Source organism: Sapajus apella, unplaced genomic scaffold (assembly GCF_009761245.1).
Source record: "Sapajus apella isolate SASKATOON/1434 unplaced genomic scaffold, GSC_monkey_1.0 scaffold71, whole genome shotgun sequence".
NCBI classification, from domain to species: Eukaryota; Metazoa; Chordata; class Mammalia; order Primates; family Cebidae; genus Sapajus; species Sapajus apella.
In genome coordinates, this window is record NW_022437011.1 from 9547191 (window position 1) to 9562907 (window position 15717).

Consider the following 15717-nt stretch of genomic DNA (forward strand, 5'->3'; position numbering starts at 1 on the left):
CGGATGAGATCAGAGATGGCAAAACACTCTCTCCGGGAGAGGGAGGGCACGGCGCCCGCCTGGGGATGAGGTCAGTGCAGCAGGCACCTCTCTTCACTGCAGGAGGCAAGCAGAGCCGCAAAGATCATCTTGGCCAGACCCCTGCCCATGGAATCCCAGACTGGCAGGGCAGGGCAGGGCAGGGCAAGGCGCGCGACCCCTTTCCCTGGTGGGCGCGCGGGGCCTCCTCTTCCCCTCCCCGGGGAGGCAGGTGGAGCTGCGTCCTCATCTTTGTTCCCATCTGGAGCGCGTTTGGCGCGGCGTGGCGGGGGCGGGGCTGCGCCCCCGCGGTGCCCGGAGAGACGGGCCCGCCCGCTTATCTGATCTGCGGCTAATTGAAACTCCCTGCTCGCGAAGGTCAGCTCGGTCCCCTGACAGCTGCCGAGCCGAGCCGGGCCGGATGGAAAACCCGGGCTGTGCAGGGCCCGGCGGGGCGCTGGGGGGAGGGGTTGTGGGGGGCTGCCTCTGCGGCAAAGTAGACAAAGGCGGCCCCTCCCTCCCTGTGCGCGCTGCTGGGGGTCGCCAGAGGTAGCGGCCTTCGCCCTCACCCTGCAGGGTGTTCCAGCCGGGGTCACGTGGCCTAAGACTACAGAGGAGGGGGGGCGCCCTTAATCCCTACGTGCCCGCCCATCCCGCTCCCACGCCGGGGCCCTGTCTGGGGTCTCTGGGAGAGTCACCCCCAACTTCCTGCCCCCACCCCGCCTCCACGCCCCGGCTCTGAGACTTCCTGCCTCCCGGGCTCCGGGCAGCTCTGGCTGTGGGAAGCTGGCGGGGTAGGGGCGGCCCGATCCCCTCCCTCTGTGCACTCGACAGGGCGCCGGGGGTCCGGGAGGAAGTGTGCACGGTGGGGGGCACGGCTCGGCCACGAAGCCGCCATCCGGTGGGTCAGGTGCGGCCTCAGCCTGGGAGGGCGGGCGGGTAGGCCTCTTGCTAATGGTGCTGGGACGGGCGGGGGGATGGTAGCCGGGGAGCCTCTGGGAGCCCCGTTTCCAGGGTTCCTGGTGCGAACGTGGCGAGCTGTGGAGACTACAACGCCTCTCGCCGCGCCCCAGGCGGGCCCAGGCCCTAAGCTGCCGGTACGCGCCTCCCACTAGCCGCCTGTGCGCCTAGGCTGAGGTGCTAGGGAGCTCCCGAGGTGGAACTCTCAGCCTCTGGGCTAAGCGCGCGCCCCTAATCAAAGTCTTTAGGGCCTCGGCTTTCATAGCCAGGAAGAAATAACTGCAACCACAGATTTTCAGAACTACGTGCCAAACACCATAAGAGTTGAACGTATTTTGTGTCAATTAAGCCTCACAACAGTTCCATTTTGCTGATGAGGAAGCTGAGGCGCAGAGATGGTGACTTGGCCGAAGTCACATAGCTAGTAAGTTATCGAGGCGGGGCTCTGACTCCAAAGCCAGCGCTGTTAGCCTCGGATGGTCACGTCTTAGCAAGAGCTCCGCAGTTGTGTGCCAATATAGGTCGATTACCCAGGACATCCACGAATGCAGCAAGCCTCTTGACGGCGTCTTGCCGCACATGTTCTCGTCTTGGGGGTTGGGCACGTGTTTTGTGGTGCAGTCCCGCGTGTCAGACCCCGACAGAGGTATAGCCTAGCGCACTCGTGCCCAGGTGCGCCATTCGCGGTTGGGACCCGGCAGAGTCATATGGCGGGGGCCTGAGCCGCGAGCAGGGCGGAGCGGGGGCGGAGAACTCGGAGCTGAGTCCACGCGGGCCGCGGCGCCTGGGAGGCCGCAATCCCGGCGCCTGCAGCCGGTGAGGCGCGGGGTGACGCGCGGGGGCCCAGCTACCGTGACCTCCTCCGCGGTTGCCATGGAGACCGTGCACTATAAATAAAAAAAAAAAGGAGGAGGAATTTCAAACCCGTTTTCTACGGCGCTTGGCGGGAGGGGGGAGGAAAGCTCTCTTTGAATCGAGTTTCCCATTTCACCTTCCCAGGCGGCGGGAGCGCTTCCCCCGCAGCCCAGCCGGGAAATTGCCGCCCCTCACGCCGCGTGGCGCCCCCTGAGGAAGCTAATTAGCGCAGCCCAGGGAGCTGGAGACAGGGGGACCGAGCCCCGGGGGGCCAGGACCCGCCTCTTGTGTTGGGGGGAAGCGCCTACAAATTGCCCCCCATCTCTCCCAGCGCTCATGCAGCCCAGCGCGGGCCGGGGCACGGGGCGCAGGCGGGAGGTCGCATCTGCAGCTTTGGCGCAATGAATCAGGCGCGGCCGCCGCCGCCGCCGCCGCCGCCGCCGCCGAGCGCGTCTGGCATCCGGAGTCTCCCGGGATCGAAAATAATTTGGGCAAAGCGGTGGGAGGTGTGTGCGCGCGCGCTCCGAGGGGAGGGCGGGGGAACAGGCCGGGCGGGGTGCGCGGGGCGGGGGGAGGTGCCATCCGACAGCCCCGCTGTGGTGAGAACAGAGTTGACACTTCTTTCCTTTCCACTTACTGCGGCAAGTACTGCGAGGAAGCTTAACCCTCTCGCTGCTTGGAGGGTTAGAGGCGCAGGGAGTGCCCTCCTGAGGGCGCGCCGGGACGGGGGGGTTCCAGGTGTGCAGACTCCTTTGGGATGGGCTATTGGGGTGGGCTGGAGTCAGCCCTCTAGCTCCTCAGATGAGCTCTCCTACCCGACATTTCTCAAGGCATCCTCCTGGGGCTTTCTTAATCCTTCCGTTTACCTTCCCAGCATTTGGCTAGTGTCAGCGCTGTGGCCTCAGTTTCCCCACTTATGCAAGAGGGTGGGGGTTCTTCCTGTCAGCTTCCCTGTCAGTCTGGTGACCCTGGTTTCGTGACCCCCTCTCTGACTCGATCCCTGGGCCTGGGCAGGGGTGAGCGCGTTAGGGCAGCGGGGTGCAGGAGTCAAAAACCTGACCCTTCTTGTCTCCTGCCAGCGCTCTGGGCGCTCTTCATCAAAATGGCCGGGTTCCTGTTTTTGCCTCTGAAGGCAGAAATGTCACCGCCGCTGCATTAAGCTCGCTCGGCGGGAACTCGGTTTGGAGCGAGGAGCTGGCTCTCAGCCCTGCCAAGCTGCCTGCCGCAGGGGGGTGGGGATGGGCTGGCTGGCCAGCCTACCTGGCTGGGGTCAGCCTTTGTCTACGAGGGGCTCCCACCTTCCTGTTGCTCTAGCTTGACATGGCCCACTCCCCTAAACCGTGCTGGCTGCTTCCACTCTACTCAAGTTTGGGGGCGGGGGTTGGGGGAATTGAAGGGGAGGATCTGTTCAGACTCCTGTGCCCCTCTGACTTAGGGTTAGTAGGGAGGTGATTGGGCAGAACTCATTTCCTTCTCCCCACCCCCATAGTTGGCAACACCTTTGGAATTCAAGGATCATCTCCAGATAATGTTGCCCATTTGGTGAGGAAGGGGTAGTAGCCAGACCTCAGGGCATGCTCAGCCTTCTGACCTGAAGTTTCCCCAGGAGGGCTTGGGGGAGAGGGTGTATTCCACCTTTTCCTAGCTTCCTTCTGGCCAAGGGATCCTACCACCCCAGGAATTCTCAAATCCTGGTGCACAGCAGACCACTTGTCTTTGTGAGCATGCAGATGTGAGGAGGAGGGGGCAGGCCAGTGTGGAGAGTCTGATTTAGTGGGTCTGGAGTGGTCCTGTCATCTGTACCACTCATGAGACCTGAGGGAAGCCCCCTGCGCCCCTGCCCTCACTGAGCAGCATGTTGGAAGTCCCACAGAAATCGGAGGTCATGGGGTCTAGCAAGTCACTGAACAAAGGGAGATTGAGAGAGGGATCACTCAGTAAGGTAGGAACTTGGTGGCTGAGAGTGTGGGCTCTGGACTCAGGAGGATCAACCTTAAATCCTGGCTCTGCCTCTAATTGACTGCATGCTGGAAGGCAGATGACCCAAACTGAGCCTTGGTTTCCTCAGCAGTAAAATGGAGGTAACACTGATAGTCCCTAACCCCACCAAAACAATGTATGGCTTCTATGGGACAGTGCATGGAAAGTTCTGGGTAGGTTCAGGTACTTAGTAACTGCATGATACATGTGAGCCTCTGTCATCATTGCCATCACTATTAGAACTACTGGAACTCAGATTTATAGTTCTCACTTTAGTTTTTGGGTGGAGGAGAGTCTGGCCCAACTGGCTCTGGTTCTCCAAGTCTCGTCCTTTAGGGGTCCACCAGGTCCTAGGCAGGGGAGTGGATTAAGGGTCAGTCCCCTGGGTGTGGTCTCAACTGTGGCTCTCCACTCCCTACCCCAAGCTCTAGTGTCTTAGGTCTCTTTCACCCTTGGGTGCCCCCTCACAGCTCCATCTTGGAGCTACAGATGCCCACTGGGCACTGGTCTAGCTAGTACTTGAGGGCTTGCCTCTCCTACACCCATGTCCAGCTTCACTTCTCTCTGAAGCATCAGGTTCTGTGATGGTGGTAAAGGGTCCTGGGTAAATTAGGCCCCTGCACCCTGGATGGTGGAGGACCAGGAGTGTTGATGTTGAGCATGTGGGGGTGCAGGAATCGGACACCCAAATGAGAGCAGCCTTTGGAATGTGGAATCTCACTTCCCTCTTTGGAAAGACAGGTTGAGGGGAGCTGAGTGAGTACCTAGTACCAATGTGCACCTGGAATCTGGGGCTGATGTCTGTTTCATTCAGGATCTTTGAAACTGCTGGTTTCAGAATGCAGGAAGGACTTCCTGAAAACCAGGGCTAGCACTGGGGAGGATCCTGGGGCAGATGCCTTGATGGGAGCATTCTAATTGACTTGGGGAAGGAGTGCCTGTCTACTTGAGGCTGCCAGGTGGCCTAGACTGAGATGACCTCCTAGATCTCCTTCTTGGGCTGTAGGCAGCAGAGGGCATCAGCTTTGGACCCTACTCTTCTCACATGTGCTTGCACATCGGTCCATGCTCAGCCACACTGACCCAGATTCATACTAGCCCATATGGTCTCATGCCCCCATATGCACATTTATGTACATGCTAACCTACACATGCACACATACTATAACACTGCATGTACAACACATGTATACGCTTATGCATGCACAGGTCCACCTTTGGACACCCAGATGCACGCATACTAACTTGCACATGGGCACCCTGATGCACCCATGCGTACATTAACACTATGTACACACACACGGTAACAAATGCACACACATGGGCAAACCCACAGCTACTTGCTCTTCCATCAGTGAATTTGTGTGTATATGAACTGTGTCTCCCGTGAAGATAGGGGTATCTTTGTTCATTGTCAAGTGAAGAGAGGTTTGTTCAACCTCAAAGCTCACATGCTTGGTACTTCAGAGGTGTACAATACAGTATTGTGTGGAATATATGAGTAATTGTATAAGTGTATATAGAAATGAGTAACGTATGGTGAATAATAACCATAATGGTAAACGCCACCACCATTTATTGAGTACGAGCTATGTGCCTAACCCTGTGCTACTGGTACCGTCTCATCTGAGCCTCATATCAACTTATGAGGCAAGTACTCTCATAATTTCTGCCTAGGCCTTTGGGAACTGAGGCTATGAGAAACAGTCATTACCTGAATTGGTTTGCCAGTGTTCCCATAACAAAATACCGCAGACTGGGTGGCTTACAGTTCTGGAAACCAGATGTCCAAAATTAAGGTCTTGGTAGCACCCTTCTGAGGGCTCTGAAGGAAGAATCTGTTCAGGCCTCTTCCCTTGGTTTGTAGATGGCCACATTCTCCCTGCATCTCTTCACCTTGTCTTCACTCTGTGCGTATCTGTGTCCAAACTACCCCTGCTTATGAGGACACCAGTCATATTGATTAGGGCCCACACCAAATACCTCATTTTTTTTTTTTTTTTTTGAAACAGAGTTTTGGTCTTGTTGCCCAGGCTGGAGTGCAGTGACGCGATATTGGTTCACTGCCAGCTCCACCTCCTGGGTTCAAGCGATTATCTTCTCTCAGCCTCCCGGGTAGCTGGGATTACAGACATGTACCACCACAGCCAGCTAATCGTGTAGTTTTAGTAGAGATGGGGTTTCTCCGTGTTGGTCAGGCTGGTCTCGATTTCCTGACCTCAGGTGATCTGCCCACCTTGGGCACCCAAAGTGCTGGGATTATAGGCATGAGCCACCGCACCCAGCCAAAGACCTAATTTTAACTTGAATTTCTTTGTAAAGACTCTATCCCCTGGCCAGGCGCAGTGTGTGTGTGTGTGTGTGTGTGTGTGTGTGTGTGTGTGTCTTGGTGGTTGCCATCTGATGCTATTATTTCCTGCTAGCAGGTGGGCTATAGAGCCTGCTTGCATGAAGGAGTTGGCCCCTATTCACCCTGGCTCGCTGGTGCACTGGAAGCTTTCATGCTCTTTCTGTCATGGCATGGGCACCCAGAGCCATCCGCCAGGAATGTGGTGGCCAATACTGACGAGCCAACACTGATAGGAGTGCCTAGAGGGGGACTTGGGGACCAGGGAGCTGCTGACTCCCCCTACTAGCCATCATCTCCAATGCTACAGCCTCATTTCAAAGGCTTAGCCTATTCAGGTGAGAAGCTGGAGCCATTTTGGAGGTTGGTAGGGGCAGTCACGAGGCCTCCCTGCATTAATTGGGGCAGCAAAGACATGGCAGGCCTATGCTGACCTTTGTCCATAGCCTGAACCTCTCCTTGTGCCGTACAGGAGGCAGGGAGGTTGGACCTCACCCCTCTTGCTCCTCTGAGCTTAGCTGGAGGCCTAAAAAAGAGCCCAGCTAAAGAGGGGAGACAAAACACCTGGTCGGATGGGGAGACGCAGCCTCAGTTCTAAGAGGAGCAGGGGCTTGGGAGAGATGGCTTCTGCCTTCAGGGAGTTTTCAGTCTGAAAAGTCCCAGACTCTCTAAGCCTCACTTTACTTGTCTAGGAAGTGGGGATGACAGTGTAGTCAGCTGTGAGAGTTCCAGGAGTTAACTGTGTGGAAGACCAGGGACTAGGATCGACATGGGTATCTTAAACCATGCATAGCCACAGCATTCAGGGGGATGATGATGATGATTATGGGTAATATTTACCGGGCACTTGCTAGACCTCAAGCTAAATGCTAAGTGCATTCTTTACCCAATTATCTCAGTTAATCCTTTCGTTTTTTTCTTCCTGAGATGGACTTTCGCTCTGTTGCCCAGGCTGGGGTACAGTGGTGAGATCTCGGCTCACTGTGACCTCCCCCCTCAAGTGATTTTCAAGTGGTTCAAGTGATTCTCCCTCCTTAACCTCCAGAGTAGCTGGGACTACAGGCATGTGCCCCTACGCCTAAGTAATTTTTTTTCTTTTTGAGATAAAGTCTTGATTTGTCATTCAGGCTGGAGTGCAGTGGTGCGATCTCAGCTCACTGCAACCTCCGCCCCCACCACGTTCAAATTATTCTCCTCCCTCAGCTTCCCAAGTAGCTGGGACTACAGGCATGCACCACCATGCCTGGTTAATTTTTATTTTTATTTTTTATTTTTTTATTTTATTTTATTTATTTATTTTTTTTAATGGTTTTAAAGTTTTTTATTTTTTACAAATATACTGGAGAATCATGCAATGCTGCCAGCATTGGATGCAATCCGGGGCCACAGGTCTGCACACTCCTTTGCTACTGGTCCTGTAATGGCAGAACCTTTCATCTCGCCTTTATTGTTCACTATGACCCCTGCATTATCTTCAAAATAAAGAAACACGCCATCTTTTCTCCGGTATGACTTTCGTTGTCGAATGACCACTGCTGGATGTACCTTTTTTCTGAGCTCTGGTTTGCCTTTCTTGACTGTGGCCATCACCATGTCACCAACACCAGCAGCGGGAAATCTGTTCAGCCGTCCCTTGATCCCCTTCACAGAGATGATATACAGGTTTTTGGCTCCTGTGTTGTCAGCACAGTTGATCACAGCTCCTACCGGAAGACCCAAGGAAATCCGGAATTTCGCACCAGAGGACCCACCACGTCCTCGCTTCGACATCTTGAACGCCGGAAAGCTTTATTTTTTATTTTTATTTATTTTTTTATTTTTTTTGAGACGGAGTTTCGCTCTTGTTACCTAGGCTGGAGTGCAATGGCGCGATCTCGGCTCACCGCAACCTCCGCCTCCCGGGTTCAGGCAATTCTCCTGCCCCAGCCTCCTGAGTCGCTGGGATTACAGGCACGCGCCACCATGCCCATCTAATTTTTTGTATTTTTAGTAGAGACGGGGTTTCACCATGTTGACCAGGATGGTCTCGATCTCTTGACCTCGTGATCCGCCCGCCTCGGCCTCCCACAGTGCTGGGATTACAGGCTTGAGCCACCGCGCCCGGCCTAATTTTTATATTTTTAGTAGAGGTAGGGTTTTGCTATGTTGGCCAGGCTGGTCTCGAACTCCTGACCTCTAGTGATATACCTGCCTTGGCCTCCAAAAGTGTTGGGATTAAAGGTATAAGCCACTGCGCCTGGCCTAATTTTTGTATTTTTAGTAGAGACAGGGTTTCACCATGTTGGCCAGGTTGGTCTCAAACTCCTGAACTCAGGTGATCTGTTCGTCTCGGCCTCCCAATGCGCTGGGATTACAGACATGAGCTACCATGACTGGCCTTAATTGCTCTAAGAAGTCTGAGAGGCAGCTTTCATTAACATTGTTATTATTATTTTTTAAATATGGAATGCTTCACAAATTTGTGTGTCATCCTTGCGCAGGGGCCATGCTAATCTCTGTGTCATTTCAATTTTAGTGTATGTGCTGCTGAAGTGAGCACTATCATTGTCATTTTATAAATGAAGAAACAGACCGGGTACAGTGGCTCATGCCTATAATCTCAGCACTTTGAGAGAGATTAAGGGGGGCGGGGGTGGATCATCAGGTCAGGAGTTTGAGACAAGCCTGGCCAACATGGTGAAACCACATCTCTACTAAAAATACAAAAATTAGCTGGACGTGGTGGCAGGTGCCTGTAATCCCAGCTACTCGAGAGGCTGAGGCAGAAGAATTGCTTGAACTCAGGAGGCGGAGGTTGCAGTGAGCCAAGACCGCACAATTGCACTCCAGCCTGGGCAACAGAGTGAGACTCTGTCTCAAATGAATAAATGAATCAGGAAGGAAGGAAGGAAGGAGAGAGGGAGTGAGGGAAGGAAGGAAGGAAGGAAGGAAGGAAGGAGCGAGCCAGGCACGGTGGCTTACCTCTGTAATCTCAACACTTTGGGAGGCTGAGGCAGGTGGGTCACTTGAGCTGATGAATTCAAGACCAGCCTGAGCAACATGATTGATATGATTTGGCTGTGTCCCCACCCAAATCTCAACTTGAATTTATCTCCCAGAATTCCCATGTGTTGTGGGAGGAACCCAGGGGGAGGTAATTGAATCATGGGAGCTCATCTTTCCTTTGCTATTCTTGTGATAGTGTATAAGTCTCCTGAGATCTGATGGGTTTATCAGGGGTTTCTGTTTTTGCTTCTTCCTCATCTTTCTCTTGCTGGTGCCATGTAAGAGGTGCTTTTACCTCCCACCATGATTCTGAGGCCTCCCCAGTCATGTGGAACTGTAAGTCCAATTACATCTTTTTTTGTTCCCAGTTTTGAGTATGTCTTTATCAGCAGTGTGAAAACGGACTAATCCAGTAAGTTGGTACCAGGAGTTGGGTGTTGTTGAAAAGGTACCCAAAAATGTGGAAGCAACTTTGGAACTGGGTAACAGGCAGAGGTTGGAACAGTTTAGAGGGCTCAGAAGAAGACAGGAAAATGTGGGAATGTTTGGAACTTCCTAGAGACTTGTCGAATGGCTTTGCCCACAATGCTGATAATGATATGGACAATAAGGTCCAGGATGAGGTGGTCTCAGATGGAGATAAGGAACTTTTTAGGAACTGGAGTAAAGGTGACTCTTGTTATTTATTTATTTATTTTTTTGAGATACAGTCTTGCTCTATCACCATATCACCAGGCTGGATGCAGTGGTGTGATCTTGGCTCACTGCAACCTCTGCCTCTTGGGTTTAAGAGATTTTCCTGCCTCAGCCTCCTGAGTAGCTGGGACTACAGGTGCATACCACCATGCTCAGCTGATTTTTGTATTTTTAGTAGAGACGGGGTTTCACCATGTTGGCTAGGATAGTCTGATCTCCTGACCTCATGATCTGCCTGCCTTGGCCTCTCAAAGTTCTGGGATTACAGGCGTGAGACACCATGCCCAGCTTCTTGTTATGTTTTAGCAAAGAGACTGGTGGCATTTTGCTTTTGCCCTAGAGATTTGTGGAACTTTGAACTTGAGAAAGATGATTTAGGGTATCTGGTGGAAGAAATTTCTAAGCAGCAAAGCATTCATGATGTGACTTGGGTGCTGTTAAAGGCATTCAGTTTTATAAGGGAAGTAGAGCATAAAAGTTTGGAAAATTTGCAGCCTGACTATGCGATAGAAATGAAAAACCCATTTTCTGGGGAGAAATTCAAGCCATCTGCAGAAATTTGCATAAATAGCAAGGAGCCTAATGTTAATCCCCATGACAATGGGAAAATGTCACCAGGCCATGTCAGAGACTTTCCTGGCAGCCTTTTCCATCACAGACCTGGAGGCCCAGGAGGAAAAAGTGGTTTCTTGGGCTGGACCCAGGATCCCCATGCTGTGCGCAGCCTAGGGACTTGGTGCCCTGTGTTCCGGCTGCTCCAGCTGTGGCTGAAAGGGGCCAATGTACAGCATGGGCTTCGGCTTCAGAGGGTGGAAGCCCTAAGCTTTCACAGCCTCCATGTGGTGTTCAGCCTGCAAGTACACAGAAGTCAAGAATTGAGGTTTGGGAATCTCTGCCTAGATTTCAGAAGATATATGGAAACTTCTGGATGTGCAGGCAAAAGTTTGCTGCAGGGGTGGGGCCCTCATGAAGAACCTCTGCTAGGGCAGTGCGGAAGGGAAACGTGGGGTCAGAGCCCCCACATGGAGTGTCTGCTGGGGAACTGCCTAGTGGAGTTGTAAGAAGGCCACCGTCCTCTAGACCCCAGAGTGGTAGATCCTCATACAGCTTGCACCGTGCGCCTGGAAAAGCTGCAGACACTCAACGCCAGCCCATGAAATCAGCCAGGAGAGAGCCTGTACTCTGCAAAGCCACAAGGGTGGAGCTGCCCAAGACCATGGGAACCCACCTCTTGCATCAGCATGACAAAGTGCCGCAGGAGTCAAAGGAGGTTATTTTTGAGCTTTAAAATTTGACTGCCCCGCTGGATTTTGGACTTACCTGGGGCCTGTAATGCCTATGTTTTGGCCAATTTCTCCCGTTTGGAATGGCTGTATTTACCCAATACCTACACCCTCATTGTATTTAGGAAGTAACTACCTTGCTTTTGATTTTTTTTTTTTTTTTAAGATGGAGTCTTGCTCTGTTGCCCAGGCTGGAGTGCAGTGGTGTGATCTTGGTTCACTGCAGGCTCCACATCCCAGGTTCAAGTGAGTCTCCTGCCTCAGCCTCCCAAGTAGCTGAGACTACAGGCAGGTGCCACCATGCCCAGCTTATTTTTGTGTTTTTAGTAGAGCTGAGGTTTCACCATGTTGGCTAGGCTGGTCTCAAACTCCTGACTTCAAATGATCCACTCACCTCGGCCTCCCAAAGTGCTGCTATTACAGGTGTGATCCACTGCACCCGGCCGCTTGCTTTTGATTTTACAGGCTCATAGGCAGAAGGGACTTGCCTTGTCTCAGATGAGACTTTGGACTGTGGACTTTTGGGTTAATGCTGAAATGAGTTCAGACCTTGGGGGACTGTAAGGAAGGAATGATCGGTTTTGAAATGTGAGGACATGAGATTTGGAGGCGCCAGAAGCAGAATGATATGGTTTGGCTGTGTGTCCCTACCCAAATATTAACTAGAATTGTATCTCCCAGAATTCCCATGTGTTGTGGGAGGGACCCAGGGGTAGGTAATAGAATCATGAGGGTCCGGTCTTTCCCATGCTATTCTCGTGATAGTGAATAAATCTCATAAGATCTGATGGGTTTATCAGGGATTTCTGCTTTTGCTTCTTCCTCATTTTTCTCTTGCTGCCACCATGTAGGAAGTGCCTTTTGCCTCCCGCCATGATTCTGAGGCCTCCCCAGCCATGTGGAGCTGTATGTCCAATTAAACCTCTTTTTCTTCCCAGTTTCAGGTGTGTATTTATCAGCAGCATGAAAACAGGCTAATACAAAGGCTAAACCCTGTCTCTACAAAAAATATCAAAATTAGCCAGGTATGGTGGTACACACACAGGTCTGTGGCACATGCCTGTAGTCTCAGCTACTAGGGATGCTGAGGTGAGAGGATTGCTGGAGCTTAGGAGGTCAAGGCTTCAGTGAGCTGTGAGTGTGCCACCATTCTAGCCTGGGTGACAGCATGAGGCCCTGTCTCAAAAATAAATAAGTAAATGAAGAAACAGATCCATTGAGGTGGACTTGCTGAGGGTCACACAGCTGAGAGTGAGAGAGTGGAGGTTTAACCCTGCTCTGAAGATTTCACCAGCTGGGCGCAGTGGCTCACGTCTGTAATCCCAGCACTCTGGGAGGCCAAGGCAGAAGGATTGCTTAAGCCCAGGATTCAAGACCAGCCTGGGAGACCCTGTGTCTTTACACAAATTACAAAAATTAGGTGGGCATGGTGGCACTCACCTGTAGTCCCAGCTGGTTGGGAGGCTGAAGCAGGAGGATCTCTTGAGTCTGGGAGGTCCAGGCTACAGTAAGCTATGATTGTGCCACTGCCCTCCCTTGTCTCTAAAGAACAAAAAGGTTTCACAGTACACCCTGCAATTGTGTGAAGACGGGGATCTCAGGGTGGGGGTCCTAGGAATAAGGACTCTACCATGGCTGGAAATGACCCTAGTTCTGGGGTCCCCACCCTCTGAGCCTATACACAGTCCTCAGAGGTGCAGGCTGAGGAGTGTTCTCTGTTAACGTGAACCAGGCCCCGGCCTCTGGATTTTTTTTTTTTTTTTTTTTTTTTTTTTTGTGATGGCGTTTCACTCTTGTTGCCCAGGCTGGAGTGCAATGGTGCGGTCTCAGCTCACTGCAACCTCCGCCTCAAAGGTTCAAGTGATTCATTTGCCTCAGACTCCAAAGTAGCTGGGATTACAGGTGCCTGCCACCAGGCCTCGCTAGTTTTTGTATTTTAGTAGAGATGGGGTTTCACCATGTTGGCCAGGCTGGTCTTGAACTCCTGACCTCAGGTGATCCTCCTGCCTCACCTTCCCAAAGTGCTGGGATTACAGGCGTGAACCACCTAGCTTGGCCTGCCTCTGGATTTTTTTTTTTTTTTTTTTTTTTTTTTAGACGGGGGTTCAGTATTTTTTTCCCAGCTCGCTGTAACTTCTGCCTCCTGGGTTCAAGTGTTCTCCTGCCTCAGCCTCCTGAGTAGCTGGGACTACGGGCATGTGCCACCACGCCCGGCTAATTTTTGTATTTTTAGTAAAGACGAGGTTTCGCCATGTTGGTCAGGCTGGTCTCAAATTCCTGACCTCGTGATACCCCCGCCTTGGCCTCTCAAAGTGCTGGGATTACAGACATGAGCTGGACCGTGTTGATATTCTTTCTGCTACAGGCAGGTGTCTTCCGGTAATCTGAGAACAGAAGTCCTTTTTGATTTCCTTCCCCAACCCTGGGTTGCCGCAAACGTGAGACAGGTTAGGGGAGGGTGCAGATCCTAAAACCACCTCCTAATAGTGACACCAGTGTTAATTTAACAGTGGATGTGTATTGATGGCTCACTTTGTGCCGGGGGTGCTTATGTGTGCGTGTGTGTGCACCCTTGGAATCCTTGTCAACACAGTGCTTCAGACAGCCACAGCCAGCCAGCGGGAAAAGGCACAGGCCTGCAGTTCAAATCAGCCCGTGGTAGTGAGCACCAGGCATGAGCCAGGCACTGGGGAGAACAAGGCCAGCATCTGGGAGGCAGATGTGAGACAATGACGCTAATGTAGGGGAACAGCTAGATTGTGGGGGCACAGACATGGGGCCCTGATGTCAAACTGAGGGGCAGAAAGGCTAGAAAGGAGGAAGTGATATTTCAGCTGAACTCCTCTGCACCCGTAGGGGTTCCCCAAACCAGACTGTGCCCCATCCTATCTCATACCATCCATCCTCCAAGATGATGAGAGTTAGGCGTTCAATAGGATTGAGCCAGGCAGAGAAGATGGGGTGGGAAGGAAGAGTTCCCAGTTCTAGGCTGGGAGAATAGCACCCCAGAGGCCTGCAACAGGAAGGAGGGCAGCCTATCTGTGGAACTTAAAGATGCTAAATGAGGCAGAGGGCGGAGTATAAGGGGGCAAAGGGGAGGGCGTTCATTCAGGGCACTGAAAGCCAGGAGAAGAGATCTGGGCTCAGCATTGTGGTATAGGGTTCCACTGATCTAGCTTCCCGTCCCCTCTTCCGTATGGTACTTTCTTATCTCTGAGACCTTCTGACATCAGCCAGATTCACCCAATACTTCTTGGGTGGAGCAGGGGTCACTATGCCCATTTTACAGATGAAGAAACTGAGTCTCAGAGGTTACAGTGCTGGTCTGCTTTGCCTGGCTGGTAAGAGGGGTAGTGGGCCTGGGTTCTGAGCCGAAGGCCTGGACCAGCTGCAGGACTTTCAGTGTGGATTCTGGTTGACAGATGGTATGGAGTAGGGTAGGGCACAGTCTGGTTTGGGGAACACCTGAGGGTGCAGAGGGAGGGTGAGGATCCCTGCCAAAGCTCCAGGTTGGAGGGGACTAAGACCTCCTCCCTCCTGCAGTCCCTCCCCAGTGGCTGGCTAGGGTGAGTCAGCCTGGATGAAGTCACCTACTTCCACGCAGCCTGCGCCCTCTGACCTGGGAGGCGCCTGCCAGGGGCACCAGCCGAGACTGAGGACGGGCTGGGCAGCAGTCCAGGTCGCTGTGTGGCAGCTGATTTAGGGGGGCTGGAAGTGTCCAGAGCCATCAGAAGCAGCTGGGCGTCTGGAGCCTCGAGGCCCGTAAGTCATGCTGCTGCCTGCCATTCCCTGCATTGCTCCCCCAGGGATCTGTGAGGACTAGCTGGGGACTGGGCTCATCAAAATCAGTTTATGCCAAAGGAAATTAATTTTTGCTTCTCTGAGATGGGGTGTGGGGAAGGAAGGGCAGCTCCAGAGGCAGGCCTGTGACAGCACTGCAGGGAGGGGTTGGATCCTACAGCGTGACCACGATGGCACTGACTGAAGTGCCTCGGGGATAGAGGGCCTGCCCATTCTCCAGAGCGGGTGACTGAGGTTTCAAAGTGCCTCCTAGTCTTGGGGACCAGAACCCAGACTTTGTTCTTTATAAATCTGTCTTTATTGATTTCTGTCCTCCCTCCCTCCTTCTCTTCATTCTTTCCCTCCCTAACTCCATAAGTATTTACTGAGCACCTGCTATGTCGCAGGCACTGCCCTGTGTGGTAAGGACACAGTGATGCACAAGACAGCCCAAGTCCTTCTCTCATGGAGCATACGGTCTGGTTTGGTAAGACAGACTGGTCATGGCTAAGTAAGAAAGTATCATATAGGACCTGGGCACAGTGACTCATGCCTGTAATCCCAGCATTTTGGGAGGCTGAGGTAGGCAGATCACCTGAGGTCAGGAGTTCGAGATCAGCCTGGCCAACATGGTGAAACCCCGTCTCTACTAAAAATACAAAAAATTAGCGGGACATGGTGGTGTATGCCTGTAATCCCAGCTACTTGGGAGGCTGAGGCAGGAGAATCGCTTGAACCCGGGAGGCAGAAGTTGCAGTGAGCCGAGATCGCGCCATTACACTGGAGCCAAGATTTCGCCATTGCACTCCAGCC

The 15717-nt window shown here is 52.7% G+C and overlaps 1 protein-coding gene and 1 non-coding gene across 2 annotated transcripts; both read right to left on the reverse strand.

Annotated features, from left to right (window-relative positions):
* Window positions 1-7456: 7456 nt before the first annotated feature.
* LOC116531662 (60S ribosomal protein L23-like) lies at window positions 7457-7966 on the reverse strand. Its single transcript, XM_032250560.1, has one exon. It carries the CDS (start codon window positions 7928-7930, stop codon window positions 7508-7510), a length of 423 nt encoding a protein of 140 aa, XP_032106451.1. The 5' UTR covers window positions 7931-7966; the 3' UTR covers window positions 7457-7507.
* Window positions 7967-8595: 629 nt separating this feature from the next.
* On the reverse strand, window positions 8596-8699 carry LOC116531695. The gene has a single exon (XR_004260526.1). It is a non-coding gene; the product is annotated as a U6 spliceosomal RNA (small nuclear RNA).
* Between the last annotated feature and the right edge of the window lie 7018 nt (window positions 8700-15717).